Raw genomic sequence first — 22,118 nt, 5'->3', positions numbered from 1 at the left:
TTGCTTCCTTATGGCAAGTACACCACAGGGTTTATTTATAACCACATATCAGGATGATTCTCTAGTGCATTAAACTGGTTTGTGCTGCGCTGGTGATGCAGCTTAATGCCAGCTTATCTGGCTCCTAAAGGACCTACTTTGCATCGAGGGAATCTTTGGGTGTTGTGACTACTATGCCACCCACCTCTTGGCTGTTGGCATAGGGAGTGTGTCCAGAGCATCCCTGTGACCCAATGATCCCTGACTGTCAGACCAGCCTCTTGATGGGGATGGAGGGGAAAGGCCCTGGTCACTATTGTAAATTCAGCCTTCATGGCCTGTATGGGGCCTCAGGTGCAAACAGACCTGTTTATTTGTCTGTTCACATGAGGACTGGCTGATATCCATTTCACTAACATGCTGAGTCCTAGTAGGCAATTCTGTTCAGTCTTTCATTTCTTCAAATTCTCTGTGTATTATGATTGGCCCTCTTATGAATGGTTTTGATATTTTATAAGAAGGTGCTTTGCTGTGTCTTACTGGCTCATTGTCTGGTTCTGCATACTGTAGTATTAGAAACCATTGGGTTTAATCTTGAGAAGGGATTTTGTGCTGCTAACGCACCCAATTCCAACCTCCCATGGGTAGGTTTGCCCTACATGCATATTTCTGCCATTCTTGAAGGGCCGGATCTGCACTTCAATATTCATGGAACATCTTGCACGATGGTATTCCATGTCATGATTTCCGGAGGTAGGCAGGGATAGTTCAGAAGAGCAGTTAAATCAAACAACATGTCTTCTCTGAGCTGTCATGCTGGGGAGAAGAGGGAGCTTACACATTTTAACATTCATTGGGCAAGACTTTTCTGCTTGCTGTGAATGGGAGGGAGCGATATCTGCATAGTTAGCCCAAGAGTCCGATTTTGTAAGTAGATGCCAACCCTGAGAACTCAGTATGTGAGGGGCTGGCTACAACAACAGCTCTTAGGTTCCAGCAATGGACCAGGTATCCAGGTTACAAATGGAGAGAGCTCGAGTTTGGTAAGATCTTCCTTCCTGTGTGCAATTAGTTATTTCGTAAAGGTGGCAGCCAGTTTTGTCCTCTGTATTGTCTCTTGATTTGCAACCTGGCATTCTCAGTCAAGAATCAGTACTTAATCAGTACTAAAACAAATAAACTGAGATGCTAGGTAAAATTTTCTGGAACACCAAAGTTCCAGTTTAAGCCTAAGTCTCATTGAAAGTCAATGGGGCTTGGACTTTTAAGTGACTTAGGCTCTTTTGAAAGGGATGCTTTCTGTTTACATGTTACTTAATACTCTCTGGATGGTTTTTAGGTTGACAGTTGCTGTATAAAAAAATATCCTGATATTGCTACCCAGTACAAGTGATCATTTAGAATTTAATTAATAGATAGTTCAACTACAGATGTACAGAGTACAAAGAGACTTTTATGTTGTGGAGAACTAATGTAACAAATCAGAGCTAAATTTTCACTTTATGAGAAATATCTACAAACATCAATAATGTCATTTAAATTTCTACAACTCAGATTCAGAGGAAATTTCAGAACTTAGTAACAGAAAATGTCATACTCTCATTTTTAGTATGAAATCATTGTTATATAAAATAAACTTTTCATCTGTATATTAATTATCTCAGACTAAGTGAAACTAGAATCAAAAGCCAGCAAATAAGTAGGCCTATGAAAATGGAAAATGAGATGCAGTGGTATGTGTTCATTTTAGGCCTTTGAATTATTTAAAAAAAAAAAGTTCATTAAGTATAGATTTCCACTTATATTTCTAACAGTGAGAAAAAGATTGAGAAAAGAATGTGTCTTGATCATAACTTTGTGCTGCTTTCATTTGTAATAAAACATTTTCTCTCAGTTAAGGCATTCACGTGGATTTTTTCCAGGCAAAAACAGAGAGATTAAATGTATACGATACTGAAAAATACTAACAAAAGTAATTATGCAGTGCTGCTCTTTACATAAAACCACAGTTGTTTTCTACTTCTATTTTTCAGTTTCCATAGCTAGACGTGTACAAGACCCATTAGCTGAGCTTGTGAAAATTGAACCCAAGCACATTGGAGTTGGAATGTATCAGGTAAAGTAATGCAGATCATTTAATCTAGTAATTCAACATGATATCGTACAACACAAAAACATTGCTTTGTAATTGTCAACTAGTTATGTGTCTACTTTAAAAGATTTGTGTGGAATAGATGGGATGGTACTCAATTTTTATGTTGTATGGGTTTTTTTATTCTCTGGCTTCAACAATTGTGATTTAGATTTAGAAATGGCTATAGCCAGATTTATAGTCTGTTTAAAACATCAGATGAAACTGGTAACCCGATCTGTAATGATGTGATCTCTTTCACATCATTACAGCAGTGGGGTTTTATTTCTTTTTGTAAAATAGTATGAGATATTGATCCTCCATTTAGAAGCCATTGGTTGGCGCCATTATCTACATTCTTTCTTCCCTTACTGTTTGTAATAAAAACATTGATTTCAGATTTTCTTTCATTTACGAAAGCTGAACTGGAAAATGTTTGACAATTCTTATATAGTTTTGTGGGTTTCTTGAGGTTATTGGGGGAAGGGGGCAATAGTTAGTTTTAAATAGTTTTTAAATCTTTAATGTTATTGAGAAGTAGTTTAGTGACTGTCATTTTATTACATCTGCCTGTCTGTCTTACACAGACACACACTGTAAGTGCTACATATAATACAAATAAATAACTATTGCCCTCAATTGAGGAAACCACTTAAGCACTTGTTTAAATCCCAGTGACTTGAATACAGAAATGCCAAAAGTGTAAGAAACGTTAAACACGTGCTTAAGTGCTCTCTTAAACAGAGGTGCTTTCATGAATCCAAGAGTTGGAGCAGAAGTAAAAGCTGAAAGGTTTGAAGAAATAAAACACACTGTGTTTAATTATATAGTTCAGAGGTCACGTAGCTTTACATCCAGTTAAGTTCATGATAATGTTGAATGTTTTCTTTTTAAAATAAGAGATATGTATCCAGTAACATGTATTATTGCAAAAGATTGTTGGTCAACAGTCCATCTAGTGAAGGTTGCTCACTGTGCCATTGTTGTTAAAAACTACTTTTATAGATAAAATATACTATAATTCTAAGAATAACTGGGATTCTGACTGACTGTTTTTTAATTTAATAAATATAGTAAAGATCTGACTTGTAAATTGGTTGGTTAATATCAATCCTGTTCATTATAATCTTACATGAAGTGCTAATTAAAAGCATCCATTTCCTATGCAATGTAAGGTTTCTTTCTGATAGTTGCTTTATTTTTGCTGTTGATTAACAGGAAAAGAAGTTTTAGTAATCTTATTAAAATAAGTGTGCATATTAACCTGCACTTTTGATGCTGTGCCTTGCCGGTTTAAAGAGATGAATTTATCATTCTACGATGATGTATCATATAAGGTGTATATATACATGTAATTTAAATCCATTATAAAATTCCAAAAAACTATGCCTCGAGGCTGTGTGACCTAAAAGTGTGTGTACACTATCAACTTGGAAAATCACACTTCACCTTAAAATGTTGTGTCAGTTATTGTTGTAAGTAACCTTAGGAGGAGATGGTACTTTTCCTCTCTTTAATTTTGCTGTGTGCATTTGACAGCACTTAGTGGATAGTAAGTTTCACTCAGTTGCTGGCCTCAGTTGCATCTCTCTGGTGAACTGCTCTCTGAGGAGCCCATCTGCACACTCACCCAAAGCTCTTTACAGGGGTGCTTATAATTACAACAGCAGCAAAGCAGGTGTTTGCACAGAGAGAACGGAGAAAGGCTGATCTGTAGCATGTTTTGTTTTGTTGCTCTTGAGACCACCTAAAGACCCTTAGTAAACACAGTAAAAGAGTAACTACTCCCTTTATTGTTTTTAAATAAAAAGTCAGAATATACTCCTGGAGACCTGAAGGCGACTATATCAGAAAACCGATATTTTGCAATTGGCTTATTCTAAAAAAAATGTCCAATTGACAGCATCCCTTTAAACATATGGTGAATTTATAGATCTCACATCACAGCACCTAAAAAGCTCTGCATATGCACACATTATCTGCTACCACCAACATATATGTTTTGCAGTAAGCCCACTGGAGTACTTTTGAAGATTTAAAATCTTAGCTTGTGTTCTAAATGATTATTTAAAACTTCAGAAGAAGGGGATTTCAAAATAGCAACTGCAGTTCAGGCAGGATGCTGCGAGTTTTCCCACTGGTCCTTTGCACTTAAGTCACACTGTGGTGCAAATAATACTTTTAGATACAGAAACCTCCTGTCAGAAGGTTTTAAATGAAAATATCAGCCCATAAGCTATAAGATGCTTGTTCATTGGTATAAAGGAATTTTGAGTTACCCAAGCATACTATGACACTTTTGAAAACAAATTGCATTACCATGTTTGAAAGTTTTGCTGCCCTTTGGGCAACAGAACTCTTTGTGAGGGGGAAAATATTAAGCTATTATGACTTGTCTTCCTTTGGGGAAAACAGTTATTTGTTTATATCTTAGCAGTTAGAGATGGAAAAAGATCTATTAAATCATTGAGTGATTGTAGGATATAGTTCCTCAATAAAGAATGTATCAGATGCAGAACTGAATCTTCTCCAAAATAATTTTAAGTGTTATTTTACACTTGCCTGTCCTTGGTGCTAGGTTCTTTTACTAATTTCTAAGATGAAATATTTCAACATACATGAAGATAATGGACTTCTGACAAAGAACATTATTTTATTCACCCACTATAACAGTAAACCTATAATAGCCCCTTTATATGACCACATTCCAAAATGAGCCCTCTAGTGTGTCCATAAAGTTAACAAATCCAAGGTTTGGTTCTCTTGGCATGAAGGAAGAACAGCTGCTAGAGGAGGGGGATCATAGATGAAAGTTGAGAATATCAGCAGGTTGGTCCCTCAGTGTGATTTCCAGGGGCAGGCCAACTGTGCTATTACCATAGGCCCCAGCTTATGTGGGTGTGCCACACCACTGTGTCACTCTGCCTTTTTTCACCCCTTCCTCCACTAATTGACTGGCTGTTTTTGATTGTTTTTTGTTTTGCTCAGCCACTTGTGGTGGTGTGGCAAAAATGTTTTCTGTCTTGGCAGGCAAAATACCTATGGCCAACCCTGGTGATTTCTCCCAGTTAAATCCCGACCAAGACTTCCTAACTGTGTGCCTAAATTTAGAGTTTTAAGTCCATGGTTATATTCCTAAATCTGAGCATGATTTTCAAAAATACTGAGGACTCAGTAACTTCCACTCAAGAGAAAGGGAGCTGCTGGATATTAATACCTCTAAAACAATCAGGCCCCTCATACAGGCATAATCAATTTATGGCACACTGTGAAGAACAAATCCACACTGTAGGGCGTAGGTAATTCAGACTCTGAAGGTGATGAATTTCCTCACTTAAGCAGATTCTGTGTCTGATGAGTGGTCACTTTCCAACCACTTTCCTCTCAGAGATAGTGCTTGAAAATTTTTCTCCAAAATTAGGCCCACATATTTTGTGAATATTACTCATGTAACTGTATGATTGATGGAGCTGGTAGCACTGCCTATTCTTAAGATTGTCCAACACTTTCCATTATAAGACCTGAATTTCAGTTGCGTATAACTTTGCAAAACTTCAGGCATTTGGGCTGAAATTTTACATGTCCGACTTTTTGCCTGTTTGGGGGAACTGTAGCCAAAAACAGCACAGCTGTTTCTGAGAATGAGGCTAAAGAAAGGTATGTTTTGCCATGTTAAAACCATTATTGCAGCCTTCTCTCTGAAATGCTCTAACGTCTATATACTTTGTAGTAGGGACTTGAAATTAGGTAGTGAGGGACCTTTGTGTCAAGGCTGTCTTAGTGAAAATCTTTCGAACTTTAGCCAAGTTATAAGCCATTGAAAATTTGCAGTTTTCATGTGCTCAGTAGAGACTTGCTAGAGCTTTACAGGTAAAAATCTATGAAAATTGTACCCTCACTGAACATGCTTAAACCTCTCACAGATTCTACTGCTGCCCAAACTGCACATCTATCCTCCCCACATGGTGACTGAGCATGCTCCAGCCCAGGGCTGTGGGACTCAGGACTTTCCTAGCTCTCAGCTGCTCTGGGATGGGATGGGACTGTGCATCAGGACTGAAAGCAATGAGCCTGTTTCTCCTGTGCTCCTGATGACTCGCTAGCTGGCACCCAGGAAGGGGACAGCACCTGGTTTGAATGCAGAGGGGAGAAAAACAGAAGCAGGGAGGAGGGAAAAGGAGTAGAATGGGACAAGGAGTCTGGAGATATTGGGACTGGCTGAGGAGGGAGACTGGGACTGGGAGCATGGGGTGTGGGAGGGGGAGGCTGGGACTGTTTGGGCAAGGAGGTTAAGATTGGGATGATGGCAGAAGATTGGGCCTGGGAGACAGTGTGTGAAGTGGTGTGGGGGCAACTGAGATCAGACAAGAGGCTGTAGACCAGGTGAGCAAAGAGATTGGGGAAAGGAGCCACAGTGGGGACTAAGATTGCATGAGGAGCCCAGGGAAAGAAGCTGGGATTGGGAGCCAGTCAGGACGGGTAGGAGGTAGACAGATGGAATGAGGAGTCAGCAGTGGGGAAATGGGACGGACTGGACAAGGAGTCTGGGACTGGGATGAGAAGAGTTAGAATCCAGAGAGTGAGAGGTATGTTCTTGAAAAGGCATTAAGTGACCCATGTATTACTTAAGATATCATCTGTGTCTATAGAAAATAAATTGTTGACACCAGTTGTTGGCAAAGGCAGCCTATTAAATCGCCACCTAACAAGGACCAGCAAGAAGGAAACAAGAAGAAAGAGGCTTTACAACTACAAGCTGTGTTGTTTGACCACAAAGTCTTTAAGCATATGCTTACTGTATTTACCTTGAGACAAAAGTTTCATTTTACTGAGATACAAATCCTTCTCTTTTTACAGAATCCAACAGTGATGTGGCTCAGAAGGTGTCCATCTAAAAATAAAGGAAAATGGGAGGGATTTGACCCAATAATGTAGGTCGGTGGGGGCTAATCACAATAGCATTAAGTGGTGAATGGGGAAAGGTAGGCACCATCTGTCCATATCATTTCTGCTAGTGCTCTATCTGCCTGATGACCAGGTGTGAATGAAAGGTGAATTTTAAGAACAAGGTCTCCAAGTAGTCAGCCCTTATTTCATCCGTTGATACTGTGGTGATCTCTTATATTAACTGCCAGGAGCATACTAGATCAGAATGTTAGAAGGGCAAGTGTTTTCTTAGAATAGACAGAGAAAAGGAAGAATCTCAGCCGTAACAGCAACTTACCTGGCATGACCCCTGTTTGTGGGCAGACTGCTTAGTTGTCAAACCATAAGTTCTGAGGGATGGTCTCTGAACAAGATATACTCAATGTCAGTTTGCATGATCTGCAAGAGACCTTAAATGGAGAGTTTTGTACCTCCACAGAAAGGCAAACTGCCAAAATTCTGCACCAGATTCAGAGCCTCCTGTATGTGGTAACGGATGCATTTTACACCAGCTGGCCAGCAGTCCTTTATATGCCTTTCCCCTCCTTTCTACTTATCCTAAAGGTCCTATGTACAGTGAAGACAGATGGAGGAATGTTCCTTCTAGTAACTTCTGGGTGGCCTGGCAGGCCATTGTACGTGGTACTCAGCTGACTGTCCTATCACCTATGCTCCCCATTCTCATGCCCCAACTTACAGACCTGTTGTTACAAAGCCAGTTCATTGCACTTCCCCTGAAAACATCTTAAAGGCCTGACATGATTCTGGATATTTGTCTCCCTTCTACTTGTCCTCTGATAGGAAAAGGGCTTGGCATTCCTGAAATGTCATTAGACCTACACTCCTACCTACAGAGTTGTATTAATAGTCTGACTGCATTTATCCTATATTTGGACTGCTTCTGGTTCACTTGTTGCTAAATGGACTGGATCACACACCTGTGACATTCCCCAGAGCATAACGTGGACTGCTGAACTGCTGTGTCCCCTCAGCTCTATAGCCAGAAGTGCCTTTTACACTGCTTTGCTGTGAACAGCCACTGTTCCCAGTCCTACTCATACACAGTCACTAGCATGTAAAAGCACTCCCAGCTGAATACATGAATGCCATCCAAGCCACTCATGAATTACATACAGGGCAAGGCCTGCATATTCCTAGCCCCAGCCTTCTACCCCAGAAACGTGTCTTATACTGTTCAATATCCCCCGGGACAGTACAAGCTCATAGGAAGTTTGTCATTTCAATAAAGGAAAATGATTGTGCACCAGCTTTGTTGCCTCAAGTGAAGTTTCCCAAACACTTCAAACCAAACACGTAGTAGATTAGATAAAACATTAAAACAACTTTATTAACTACAATAAGACATATTTTAAATGGTTACAAGTGATAAGGCATAAAGTTAGAATTGATTACAAAAGAAATAAAAAGATAAAATTGCAAGCTAATTCCTAAATTTTAACAAGCAAGTGAACCTAAAAGCAAAAGGTTTGTCGCACTATAAGCTGCAGCACATTTCACAGTCTATGTCCCCTTCCAGTCTGTGACCCTTCCCCTTCGTTCAGTGCCCTTCAGGAATTTGTTGATGTCATGAAATGTAAATTTCTTGTTTACACCACCTCCCCTGCTGGAGAATGGTTGCTTAATTAGGTGACCGATTTTGAACACTGGCATGCCAATGTGTCTTTGTCTCTGAGTAACTGGTCTGTGGGCGTTACCTGGAATTACAACATATTTCAGTAACAATAATACTGTAGAAATGTATAACTGTACACATAGTGTTGCTACACATATCTTAACAGAATAATATATAGATAATGAGTTTTCAAATGATACCACACAAGGCATACTTTGTACAAAATATATTATAACCTGTAAAAGTAGTGAACATGGGGTATGGGGTGTCACAGCACTAAAGAATTATATATTGCAAAAGGAGGCATTAGATCTCACTCCTCTTGTAAAGTGGTCTCCTTCTGGGCAGAGAGAGAATCTGCCTCAGAAGAAGAAATTTATTGAACAACATACCCCTCTATGTGCCATTCTTGTCTGAGTGCGGGAGCTTTCTCTGAGACAGCTTTCAAGTGTCCTTGCTATAGATCCTTGGCTAGCTTTCCTAGATAAATCCTATTTTGTCTGGATATCAGGTACTGCTAGACATATCAGTTTCCAAATCGTTGGAGCTTCTCAAGCAGAAAATGGATTTGTAAATTGTGTTTCTAAAAGACTATCAAACAGTCTGAAATCCTGCCTTGGGTACTGCTTTATTCTCATTTTACATTATAGTTCAAAATTTTAGTGCTGTTAGGAAAGTTACTGGATGGTAAGTGAGGTTATGTTAGCTAAGAAGAAAAAGATGCTAAAGTTTCCAACCATCTACCTCATAAACCATAAGAGGAGAGCAAACCCACTTTCAGATTTCTATAGCTCCTTCTAGAGAGGCAATTTACAGGTAGGACCAAAATTCCATTTGGCTAGAATTCTCTGAAAATTGTTGTAGACATAATTGAGTTTATTATTATGGAAAATACTTTTCTAACTTTTTAAGAGCCTTTTAAGAATAAGTTGTGGGTGTGAAGCTTCATGGTCGGAAACATGTCAGGATAGTTGCATTGATGGCTGAGCTAGAATAGATATGCCTTATGCTAAGCTCCAGTGCTTTAAAGGAATTCTGGTAATATTACTATGCATTGCATTTGGACTTTTGACATTCTTATTGAACAGGGAAGAGGGCTACCATAAGAATACTTTTATCAATGGATATAAGAAATTGCTCTGATTCTCTGGTTGTGAGTTTAAATATAATTTGTTATCTAGGTAAAATTCCACCTCGCCCCACCCTCTTTCTGTGATTCTGAGATCCCTAATCCTGTGGAATGACTTCAGCTCCACTGTGCTGAGAAGGTACAGTTTGCAAAGACTGCACACAGGAGGACTATGAGCCATCAGTATTCCATAGAGCAGGTCTGTCTTTCTGCCCAGTGTGTTTTTCCCTGGTAGAGCAGAGAGGAAAGTTGGGAGAAGTCAGGGAAGAAAGTGAGGACATGGCCAATGGAACTACTAGCCAAAAACCTTCTGTCACAGAAGAGTAGTGGTATGGTTTGGCGGATACTTTTGTCTCCTCTGGTGAATTCCTGTCCATCTGTAGCTGAATGTGACAACAGTGCCTTTGCTCCAGCTGGTGTGGAACGTGTCTGCATTCTCCACATCAGGCCACTGCGAGCACAAGTCCAAAGCTTAGGCCTGTGCTCAAGTCTCTCCACTGGCTCCTAGTCAGCTGCCAATGCTGGTTCCTGGTCCTAGTCTTCAAAGCAATTAGCGGATGAAGCCCTGGTTACATTTAAAACTGAATTTTGATGTATGGCCACTGAAAAAGTTTTAAAGGTGTAAAAATCCTTTCATAATATTATCCTCTTGTTCTACATTAGAAATTCTTTCCTGTTTAGCATATTTGGAAAGTTATCTCTTGCATATTAACATTCCATAAGAATGTATAGTTCTTCTTCGAGTGATCGCTCATATCAATTCCAGTTAGTTGTGTGCGCGCACTGCGTGCACGGAAGTCAGAAACTTTTTCCCCTAGCACCTACCTGTTGGGCTGGCTGGGGAGCCCCTTGGAGTGGCGCCGATATGGTTCTATATAAGACCCTGCCGGCCCAACCCCCCCTTCAGTTCCTTCTTACTGTCCTTGACGGTTGTTGGAACAGTGGTCTCTTGTTTTCTCAAGTGCTCCACTAATTCCAATTCTTAATTGTTACCGTTGTAGTTAATTGTTAATAGTTAGCGTTAAGTGTTTTCTCTGTAGTGTTAAGTGTAGTTTAGTAGTTGAGGGCAGTTTCACACTCAACAACTGCCCTGTGGGGCTCTGGGGCATGCCGCCCCAGGGCTTTAAGCCTTGCACGTCTTGCAACAAGCCCATGCCTATGGGCGAACCCCATGACTCCTGGGTTAGGTGTCTGGGGGAGGGCCATCAGGCTGACAAGTGTAAAATCTGTAAGGCGTTCAAGCCCCGGACAAGAAAAGAGAGGGAAATTCGACTCAAGCAACTCCTCATGGAGTCTGCATTGCAGCCCTTTCAAGACATGGGCCTGAGCGCGTTGGTGCACAGTGCTCCCCCGGCAGTACTGATTACAGCGCCACAGAAGATCCTGCATCCACCTCGGGACTGACGATCTCCCGGGCCCCAAAAACACCTGCCTCAGCACCATTCCCATTCCCCAGTTGCTGGAAAGAAACAAGCCTTGGCAGGACCTCTCGTTAGGGCCAATGCAGTTGTTCCGGCCCCGACTGAGCAGCAAGCCAGCCCAGCACAAGGGACCGTGCAAGTGGAAGAGATTACATTGCCTTCCACCCCAGATACCTTCGAGGCTGCCAGAGGGCTTATCAGAATGACAGCCCGATACCCCCGGCCCCAGCACCTTCCCCGGTACCATCCCAGGGCAAACTGGTGATGTTTGAACTGTCAGCCCCCAGACCAGCATCTCCATGCCGCTCTGAGTCCTGGCGCCGCTCTGAGTCCCGGCAGTGTCCGGGTTAGACTCGGTTAGACTCACGACGCTGGTCCCGCAGTGCTGACCCTCGGAGCCATTCCCGCTTGAGGTCACTGTCGACTGCTGGAACATGGTCCTGCTCGAGGTCCAGGTCATGCTCAGTGACCTCACGGCACCATTCGGCCCGATGCCGTACGGAACACTAATCCCCGTGTAGACTGTCGCCACAGCACTGGCCCACGGCCCAACGCCGATTCGCTTCACGGCACCGCTCACCAGAGCAGCAGCACTCTCCACCACAGCACCGGTTACGGTCATGATCAGCCTCACGACGCTGATCTCTGCATGAACCGCGGCTGCCAAAGGACTTGGTGCCCCCTTTGCTCCATTCTTGCACTGCTCCTCCTTGGCCGTTGTGATCTCAATCTCCTTCCGGCAGGTCGGGGAGAGCTTCAGGAGTTTCGGACGTTCCCCAGTCGGATCTGGGAAGCCTCGGTCAAGACCCCCCAGCACCCAATTGGCAGCTCCAGTGGCAATTGTGGACTCCTTGGGATTATCATCAGGCAGGGCGGGTCCCCGGTTGCCCAACCATTGTCACGCTCGGACACCTGACCTCTCAAGGCGATCCTCAACTGTCCCCCTCCGGACCCGGACCAACCTGCTGAGTCAGAACCCATGGTAGGGGCTACCCCAGGTGCCCAAGAAGAGCTGCCCACAGCTGATCAAGACACAATCTCTGCCCCGGCTCTTCCGGTGGAGTCGTCTTCATCCTCCCCTGATGAGGCTGTGGCTGGAACGTCCACGTCTGGCCCACCTCTGATGGACTTTAGGGTCCTACAAGAATTGCTTAGGCAGGTGGCCCTTAATATGAACCTCCAAGTTGAGGAGGTTGTGGAGGATGAGGATCCTGTGGTGGACATTTTAGGCCCGGAAAGGCCTTCCAGGGTGCCCCCTCCCGTGAATAAGTCCATTCAAACTAATGCCAAGACTCTCTGGCAAACCCCGGCCTCCATCCCTCCAACAGCCAAAGGGATGGAAAGAAAATACTTTGTCCCCACCAAGGGCTATGAATATCTTTTTACCCACCCCACTCCATGCTCCCTTGTGGTGGACGCGATGAATGCCAGAGAAAGGCAAGGCCAACAAGGACCTGCTCCCAAGTCAAAGGACGCTAAACAGCTGGACCCTTTTGGAAGAAAGGTTTATTCTACTGAGGGTCTCTCGTTACGGATCACTAACCAGTAGATACAATTTTAACTCTTGGTCTGCAGTCCTTAGATTCCAAGATCTTCTCCCAGCAGAGGCTCATACAGAACTGGGGGCCATTGCTGAGGAGAATAAATTGGTTGCTCGGACCTTCCTTCAGGTTTCCTCGATGCTGCGGACGCGGCTGCACGCACTCTGGCATCGGCATGAGGCAGAACCCCTGGCTCCACTCTTCGGGACTCCCGCCGGAGGTTCAGCACACCATCCAAGATCTCCCCTTTGATGGTCAGGGCCTGTTTCTGGAGCAAAATGATTCCTGCCTACATACCTTAAAGGACACAAGAAACACGTTAAATCCTTGGGTATGCATATTCCGGCTAATCAAAGAAAGCCATTCAAACCCCAAACTACCCAAAATGCACCTTCCCACGTAGACCCAGGCAGGACTTTTCTCGTCAGAGAAGCAGATACTCTCGACGTAGACTGTCTCGTCCTCCCTCTGGACAGGGTCAAGGGTAATCCAAGCTGCCCCCAGGCCCTAAGTGTCCTTTTTGAAGGTGCACCTGAGGACGGACTACCAGCTCTCACCCTGGACAATTATCCCTTTTTGAACCATCTATTCCGTTTCTGCCATGCCTGGTCCCATATTACATCGGACCACTGGGCCCTCCACACGGTGCTGTCATAACTTTCCTACTCAGTTCTGAACCTTAGAGCTTAGAAAATAAGATGCTAGCATGAAACCTCCAAGCTTAATTACCAGCTTAGATTTGATATCGCTGCCACCAGACAGGAATTTCAGTGCCTGCCTCACTCTGGTCTCCCCAAAACCTTCCCTGGGGGACCCCAAGACTCAGATGCCCTGAGTCTCACAACAAAGGGAAATAACCCACTTCCCTTCTCCCTCTTTACCCTCTCCCAGGCTTCTCCTCCTGGGTTACCCTGGAGATTACTGTACTTAAACTCCTTGAATTACAAAACAGAGAGGACAATTTCATCTCCCCCCTCCTTCTTTTCCCTCCCACCATCCCGGTGAGCCTGCAGGCTCAGTCCCCCTGAATCGCCACTAGGAAAAATCCACAGGTCTTAAAAAAGCTTAAAAAAAAAGAAAAAGACATAAAACATGGTCTCTGTATCAAGGTGACAATATACAGGGCTATTGCTAAAGAAAACCATGAATAAACAGCCTTATTCAAAGTAAAAAATACAATTTAAACATTCCAGCAACTACACACATGTAAAATACAAAAAAAAACTAATATATAGTCTATTGTTTTTCTACTTGTGTACTTACACTTGGAAACGAGTAATAGAAAACACTGAGAGTAGAGAGATCCCTCTCCGCAGCTGAGAGAGCACACAGAGTCACAGACAAAAGACACACACCCAAAAATTCCCTCCCTGAGCTTTGAAAAATCCGGTTTCCTGATTGGTCCTCTGGTCAGGTGTTTGGTTCCTTTTGTTAACCCTTTACAGGCAAAAGAAACATTAACCCTTAGCTATCTGTTTATGACAGGTGCAGACAGGATATTCTATCCATTTTCATCTCATCCCACCCTCCCATCCTCCTTCCCTTGTCCCTCTTCAGGGACCCTTCTCATGAGCAACTCATCGTCCAGGAGGTACAATCCCTTCTTGCCCTAAGGGCAGTGGAGGAAGTGCCTCAGGAGCTCAGGGGCAAGGGTTTCTACTCCTGTTATTTCCTTGTCTCCAAGACAAGGGGAGGCCTAAGAACCATTCTGGACTCAGGGAGCTCAACAAGCACATGGTCAACCTGAAGTTCCATATGGCCTCCTTAGCCACTATCATTCCCTCTCTGATCCGGGAGACTAGTATGCCACCCTCGATATGAAAGACGCATACTTTCACATTTCAGTTACTCCGTCTCACAGACGTTTCCTCCGTTTTGTGGTGAGCAAGACGCACTATCAGTTCACAGCCCTCCCATTCGGCTTGTGCACAGCCCCTCGCGTCTTTACCAAGTGCATGGCAGTCGTGGCAGCTTTCCTTCATCGACACCACATGCACGTCTTCCCGTACCTCGATGACTGGCTCATACGGGGCCTGTCTCACCAACATGTCAGGTCTCAAGTACAACTGATCACAGACATGTTCAGTCGCTTGGGCATCATGCTGAACGTCAGCAAGTTTGTCCTCTCCTCTACTCAAACAATAGAGTTCATCAGGGCAGTCCTGGACGCAAACCAAGTGAGGGCCTTCCTCCCAGAGGCCAGGCGCCTGGCTATAGCAGGCATGATTACCAGCCTCTGCAAGTTTCCCATCACCACAGCAAGGCAGTGTCTCAGGTTGCTGGGTCACATGGCGTCCTGTACCTACGTGGAGCAACACGCCAGGCTAAGACTTAGGCCTCTGCAGACGTGGTTGGTGTCAGCCTATTGACTGGGATGCAACAGCCTAGAAATGGTCCTCATGGTCCCAAAGCGTGCACACAACTCCCTGCGCTGGTGGCTGGATCCTCAGATGGTGGGTGCCGGAGTCCCGTTCCATCCCCCTCAACCCTCTTTGACCCTGGTTACAGACATGTCTGCCCTGGGATGGGGGGCCCACTTCGGGAGCCTAGCGACGCAGAGCTTATGGCACAAAAGTGAGCTGTCGTTGCACATCAATATCAAGTAGCTCAGGGTGATTCGAAGCCTTCCTTCCGCACTTGCAGGGCCAGTGTGTAGCAGTCCTAATGGACAACATGACGGCCATGTTCCACCTGAACAAGCAAGGCAGATCCCGGTCATCGCTGCTCTGCCAAGAAGCCCTCCTTCTGTGGGACTTCTGCTTAGCCCACTCCATCACCCTTCAAGCCTCATACCTACCAGGTGTCCAGAACGTACTGGCGGACAACTTGAGGAGGTGTTTTCTCATACACAAATGGTCAATACGGCCGGACATCATTCACTCTGTCTTCCACATCTGGGGGTTTCCCCGGCTCGACTTGTTTGCTTTGCGGACCAACAGGAAGTCCCCAACCTTCTGTTCCTTCTGGGGTCACAGCCCGGGCTCTATAGCGGACGCCTTCCAAATCACGTGGTCAGGCCAGTTGCTTTATGCCTTTCCACTGTTCCCGCTGGTCCACAAGGTGCTTCTCATGGTCCGCCGGGACAAGGCAGGTGTCATACTGGTAGCCCCAGCCTGGCCACGCCAGAGTTGGTTCCTGATCCTGCTGGACCTGTCAATTCAGGCTCCGCTACGTCTCCTTCTCAGCCCCGACCTCATCTCTCAGAACCATGGTCGCCTCCTGCACCCGGACCTTCCGTCGCTCCACCTCACGGCCTGGAGGATCCGAACCCGCTGAATGCACCTGTTTGGACTTGGTAAGGCGTGTGCTCCTCAAAAGTCGGAAGCCGTTGACTAGGCTTAGCTACGAAGCTAAGTTTAAGAAGTTTTCCTGCTGGTGCGCTCAGAGGCAGGTGTCACTGCTCTGCGCTTCGATCCTGTGCATCTTGGACTACCTGATGTTCTTAAAGGATCAGCACCTAGCCTTTAGATCCCTTAAGGTTCACCTTTTGGCCATCTCTGCGTTTCACTCAGGTACGGCTGGGTGCTCAGTATTCGTATACCTGGTCGTGCAATGTTTCCTCAAAGGCCTGGAGAAAGTCCATCCTCCAACGAAGCCACCCATGCCTGCATGGGACCTTAATTTGGTCCTCTCCTGCATTATGGGTCTTCCTTCTGAGCCACTGGCCTCCTGCTCACTTTTCTCTCTCTCCTGGAAGGTTGCCTTCCTAATGGTCATAACTTCCACATGTCAGGTGTCTGAACTATGGGCTCTCATGTGTGAACCACCCTATATTGTTTTTCATAAAGATAAAGTTCAACTAAGTCCCCTCCCGGCCTTTCTGCCAAAAGTGGTGTCCCACTTCCATGCGAGCAAGGATATCTTCCTGCTGGTTTTCTACCCAATGTTGACCTTTGGGCACAGCGTCTCCATTCTCTGGACGTTACAAGGGCACTCGCCTTCTCTATAGACCGAACAAAGCCCTTCCTTAAAACAACCCAGTTATTTGTCGCCATCACGGAGTGGATGGAAGGCACTCCCGTTTCCTCTCAGCGAATATCGTCGTGGATCACTGGGTGTATTCATACTTGCTCTAGCTTGGCAAATGTCCCTCTGCCTGCTGTCACGACTCATGCACGAGAGCTCAGGTGTCGTTTGCTGCCTTTCTGGCACATGGGCCTTGGTTCACACCTTCATGTCCCACTATGCCTTGGTTCAGCACTCTTGGGATGATGCAGCCTTTGGCAGTGATTCTTCAATCTGCAGTTCCTTGATCCAACCCCACCTCTGAGGTAAGGCTTGGGAGTCACCTAACTGGAACTGATATGAGCAATCACTTGAAGAAGAAAAAACTGTTACTTACCTTTCTGTAACTGTTGTTCTTCGAGATGTGTTGCTCATATTTATTCCATTCCTCCTCTCCCCCCCACCTTCCCCTCTGTCGGAGTAGCTGGCAAGAAGGAACTGAAGGGGGTTCGGGCCGGCATGGTCTTATATTGAACGCCATAATCGGTGCCACTCCAGGGGGCTCCCCAGCCGGCCTGACAGGTAGCTGCTAGAGAAGAAGTTTCTGACTTCCGTGCATGCAGCGCGCGCACACAACTAACTGGAATTGATATGAGCAACACATCTTGAGGAACAACAGTTACAGAAAGATAAGTAACCATTTTTTTCTCAAACCTGCAAAAGGAGAGTATGCTTAGTTCCAGATGTAACTGGAACATTTTGTGTCAAATAAAATTTGTGAATGATATTCTTAGCAAGTTCCTTAAGGGAAAAGAGTTGAGCTAATTCCTGTTGTAGTTCCCATCTACTACTGGAGGGTACTGATCAAAGGAGGGTTTTATGAAGCATAATTGGAATGCTTAATAGTAAGAGCTTAAAATATGGTAATGCTGTTCCTTCCCCTCTTGTCCTTTTCTCCTCCCACTTTTCCTCTGATTTTATTGATTTTGCATTTTAATGTTTATCTATGACCTTTACCATTCCAAATTAAATTGGATATCATACAGCCTAGCTTGTTTTAAAATAAAGTTTGACATATTGAGAGATTTGGGACCATTTTCTTGAAACTTAAGGGAACACTGTTTCACTAAGATTTGCTTCCTCTTTATTTGGCAGTGGGAGATATATTCTCCAATGTCCTGTCCAAATTATTGTAGTATGGCTGTTGACCTATTTTTAAAATCTGTGAGTCCAATCTTATAGAATTTAGTGACTACACTAAGTAGTTCCACTGAAGCTACAGCAGGTTCTCAGCTGGTTGCCTTCTGGAAAGTGGGAGGTTTTCGTTTTACCGTGGAAGATGGGTGGATGATTTTCTTTCCCATTTGTTCTTCTTACCTACGGACTTTGTATGCACAGTCACTAGGGACTCAAATAGCCATGCAGGCACCTCTCAACACTGATCCTTGTTCCCTTTGGCCCTAGGCCTGAAAGATAGGGAGGGTCAGAAGAGAGAGAAATATGCAGGTTGTACTGGGAGAGTAGCTCAGTGCCCTTTCCTATAATTTTAAATAAAGCCACAAACCAGACACAGTAGCAGTATTGCCCCCTATCTCTGTGGCCCTCCAGTGATGGCTCTAGTAGTAGTATGTGCATTTGAAGGGTTCATTGTACTGGCTAGTAAGTGAACTCCAGGTTTCAACTAAATAACATCACCTAGAATTTCACCACTGTTTTAAATTCCTTCATGAAAGCCCTTTGTGTGAGACAAATTGATTAGAGCTTCAATGCTTAAAATACGTAGATATCAAATATAGGTTGGAGGTACACTGCTACCCCGCTATAGCGTGGTTGTGGGGAGCGAAAAATCCCTACTGCGTTATAGCTGAAATCTCGTTATATTGGCATAGTGGCGGCAGGGCTCCAGCGGTGATTTAAAGAGCTCCGGGCTCCAGCCGCTGCGAGGAGCCCCAGGCCCTTTAAATCGCTGGTGAAGCCCTGCTGCCACAGCCCTGGGTAGGGGCGATTGGACTCCAGCGGGATTTAAAGGGCCCGAGGCTCCCCAGAGCAGCTGGAGCCCCAGATCCTCTAAAGTGCCTCTGGAGCCCCGCTGCCGGAGCCCCGGGGTAGTGGCGGCAGGGCTCCAGCGGTGATTTAAAGAGCTCCAGGCTCCCTGCAGCAACCGGAACCCCAGACCCTTCAAAGTGCCACCAGAGCCCTGCTGCTACCGCGCTATATGCGAACCCATGTTATATCGGGTCGAGTTACAGCGGGATAGAAGTCTATTTAGAAGGGCTCCGGTTGCTGCGAGGAGTCTGGGCCCTTTAAAGCGGCGGCAGGGCTCCAGTGGGATTTAAAGGGCCCGGGCTCCCCACAGCAGCCAGAGCCCCAGACCCTTCAAAGTGCCACCGGAGTCCCGCTGCTACCACGCTATATGCGAACCCGTGTTATATCGGATCACGTTACAGTGGGGTAGAGGTGTATTTAGAAGGTTGATTTTGAAAAGACATGACTAGAATGTCTACTATAAAGTGTAAGGTATTCGACAAAAATTCAGACTTTATATTAGGTACCTATGTTTAAATCATTAATAAAAAAACAAACATACATATGTCCATTTGATTGTAATAGAAGGCTAACGCTTCAGTAGCTTTACCCAAAACAATCTGGAAGTATTTAAACAGACCCAAATGAAACAAGCATAAAATTAGGAGCATTGTTGTATTGCATTTTCTCTCTCCACTTGAAAACTGATGGAAACTAACAATTATGTTAGAGTAGCAAATTGCTAACAAGAAGAGACTGATATAAAAGAAATATTACTCTTGCTCATTCTCTCTCTCAATAATATTAATAATTATAAAGGATTGGTGTGTAGTTTTATGTTTGCAAGCAGGGTTAGCTTATAATTCTACATAACACTACATGTATAATCTTTTTAATGGTTTACAATTAGAGTCATTCTGTCTCTTATATTAAAATGTATATTGATCTTACGATCTGTACACATTTCCTATCCTTGTGTTTTCATTATTAGTATAGAGTGAAGTGCATTGCTTGATACTCTGCATCTGAAAAGCCATATTTTTCTGTGTTGAGGACTTTTATTACATTTATTTATTGTGGATTAATTGGATCATAGGATATTTGGATAGTAAGATGCACTAGAGAAGCTTGGATGTCATAAAAGAATCACTTTCAAAGAGTTTTTGAGATGTAATGTGCAAATGAGTGATTTTTAAATCTCTGAAGCATGACTGTCATAACGACCTTAACCTCCAGATTTGCTTTATTACTTTTATTTAAAAAAAAATCTGTATGGGGGTGCTATGTGCATTTTTGTGATGAAGGAAATGAGATGGTTTATTTATTATGTGAACAGTGCTTTCAACTAAGAACTGAGGGATTCACTGAGATGTTGTGGAAATGTACAGTTCAGCAGGAATGAGTGTTCCATGGTCTGATTTCAGCTTTTAACACTCAAGTGTGCAGCTTGCCTATAAAATGGTTATTCATTTCCCCTCTCTAAATTAATAGACAAGTATATGTATCATCAAGATTATTGAGTATGGAATGGATCACTCATCTTCTGAGTGTTGTTTTTATGATTTAATTGTGTTGTCCTAAGTCTTGATTGAAAGGGCTATCTGAAAAGAATACATGCCAAAAACCTAGAGGTCTAAGGATACTGATGCTCCATATTGTAACTACTTCTCAACAGTCATACATTTATTAAAAGGATGTATGCAACATGACTTCTGTTTTGCAAGTTGTATCTAAAGGCAGGACATTGAAATAAATATAATATGTGCCTTAGGTTAAACAATTAAAGATGTGACAGTCTAGTGAAATGCTAGAACCATATGATACTATGAGACAAACTTTATAGCACAGTATTTAAGGAAACTTCCCCGCCTACAGTCCACATGGTCCACTTTGCAAGGTTCAGCGCCCTTGTTGTATACCAGCAATCTGCAACCCAAAGGCCAGAAAGGTTGTTATTCTTCGGCTCCTGCCATATTCAGTGTCATCTTTGATTATATGAAACCTCTCAAAGCTGAGAGAAAAGAACATAAGAGCAGGGCATAGTGAATGACATTTCACAAGATATGCGTTCTTTGACCCCCTTCCCACTAAGGAAAAGTGAAGCCAGTCCTACCAATAATGTCTGCCTTAAAAGAATCAAAGTACCTTTACTCTCAGTGTCAGGCATAGCCAAAGGTTTTCCTGGATGAAAATTACATTGGCAAAGAACACTTCCATAGACTGCTAGAAGGAATAATAACCCTAAAATTCATGTGAGAGACAAGCTGGAAACAATCCTCAAAGTTTATTGGGGACAAAGTCTTTTGGAAGTGGGAGATTTTGGTGTGATCTAACTGCTCTTGGCCATTGGAGGCAGGAAAAACCCAGGGCATGTTAATAAGCAGAAGTCACTTGACTAGCGTGGGAAGGGGTGGATTTTATTCAGGCATCCCAGCATCAAATCATGGAATCCTGCGTATTGGAGGTTGAGGAGGACTTTTAGGTTGTATAATCTATCCACAGGCTAGTTGCAGGTTTGTTAACTAAATTATATGGTGGGAAAGGCATGAACTCTGTGAGAAAAGCAGGCAAAGATCCTACGAGTTCCTGGTTGGCAAACTTTTGCTGGGGAGTTGTATGCTCTTCATTTCTGAATGGCAAAAAACCCTAGCCATGTGTTGAAGCACCTGGCACGTATGGAGGGGGAAAAATTAAAGCTGGATTTTTGAGTGAAACCTGTTTGCTTCTTAAACTGTAGTGGATGTTTTTCAGTCAGCTAGAGATGCAAAAGTTGCTGAAAGACTGTTTCTAAATAAAATTGCAGATCTGGAGCCTTAACAGCATTTAAACCAATCCTCAACAGCAGTTCTTCTGACTGCAAGGAGGGCTCACATCTTTCACTGCTGTAGCTTTGGCAGTCTGATCAGTGAAGCCTGCCTTTTTGGGGCTAGTAGTGAGAACACCAGTCTGCTGCTGCTCTGATTCCCTACCTTGTTGGCAAACTTGAATTAGCATTATATATGCTTGCTGCCTTGTCTGGCTGGTGCTGGGGGAAGTGGCCACTGGACTGTCTACTTTGAAGCTGCAAATAAATGAGGTGTTAGGTACTGCAGAAGGGCACTAGTAGCACATCGGAATGGGTTTGGCAAAACTTGAGACTGGCTTTCACTTTAGCGCCCAGGCTGAAACTTGGAGAGGCCCTGCCCTGGTTCCTAAGATACCTGACCTCTGTTAAGTGGAGCTTGCTGTTGTGATGAGCCCATAGTTGAAGTTTTTGGAGCTGCCTTATAGGGAAGCTCTCAAGAAAGAAGAGCAATGATGGGAATGATGCTGGTGGTGGTTGTAAGTAGGGCTGTCAAGCAATTAAAAAAATTAATTGCCATTAATCGCGTGATTAAAAAAATTAATT

At 43.9% G+C, this 22,118-nt stretch overlaps 1 protein-coding gene across 1 annotated transcript in view; it reads left to right on the top strand.

Annotated features, from left to right (window-relative positions):
* Positions 1 to 22,118, top strand: part of SRBD1 (S1 RNA binding domain 1) — a 281,147-nt gene that overhangs the window by 179,933 nt on the left and 79,096 nt on the right. The window contains exon 18 of the mRNA XM_075064368.1: positions 2,013 to 2,095. Coding sequence (XP_074920469.1) covers positions 2,013 to 2,095 — 83 coding nt within the window. The remainder of the gene's footprint in view (positions 1 to 2,012; positions 2,096 to 22,118) is intronic.

Source organism: Chelonoidis abingdonii, chromosome 3, assembly GCF_003597395.2.
Source record: "Chelonoidis abingdonii isolate Lonesome George chromosome 3, CheloAbing_2.0, whole genome shotgun sequence".
Lineage (NCBI taxonomy): Eukaryota > Metazoa > Chordata > Testudines > Testudinidae > Chelonoidis > Chelonoidis abingdonii.
The sequence above is the reverse complement of the archived record's forward strand: the minus strand, read 5'-3'. Positions and strand labels throughout refer to the sequence as shown.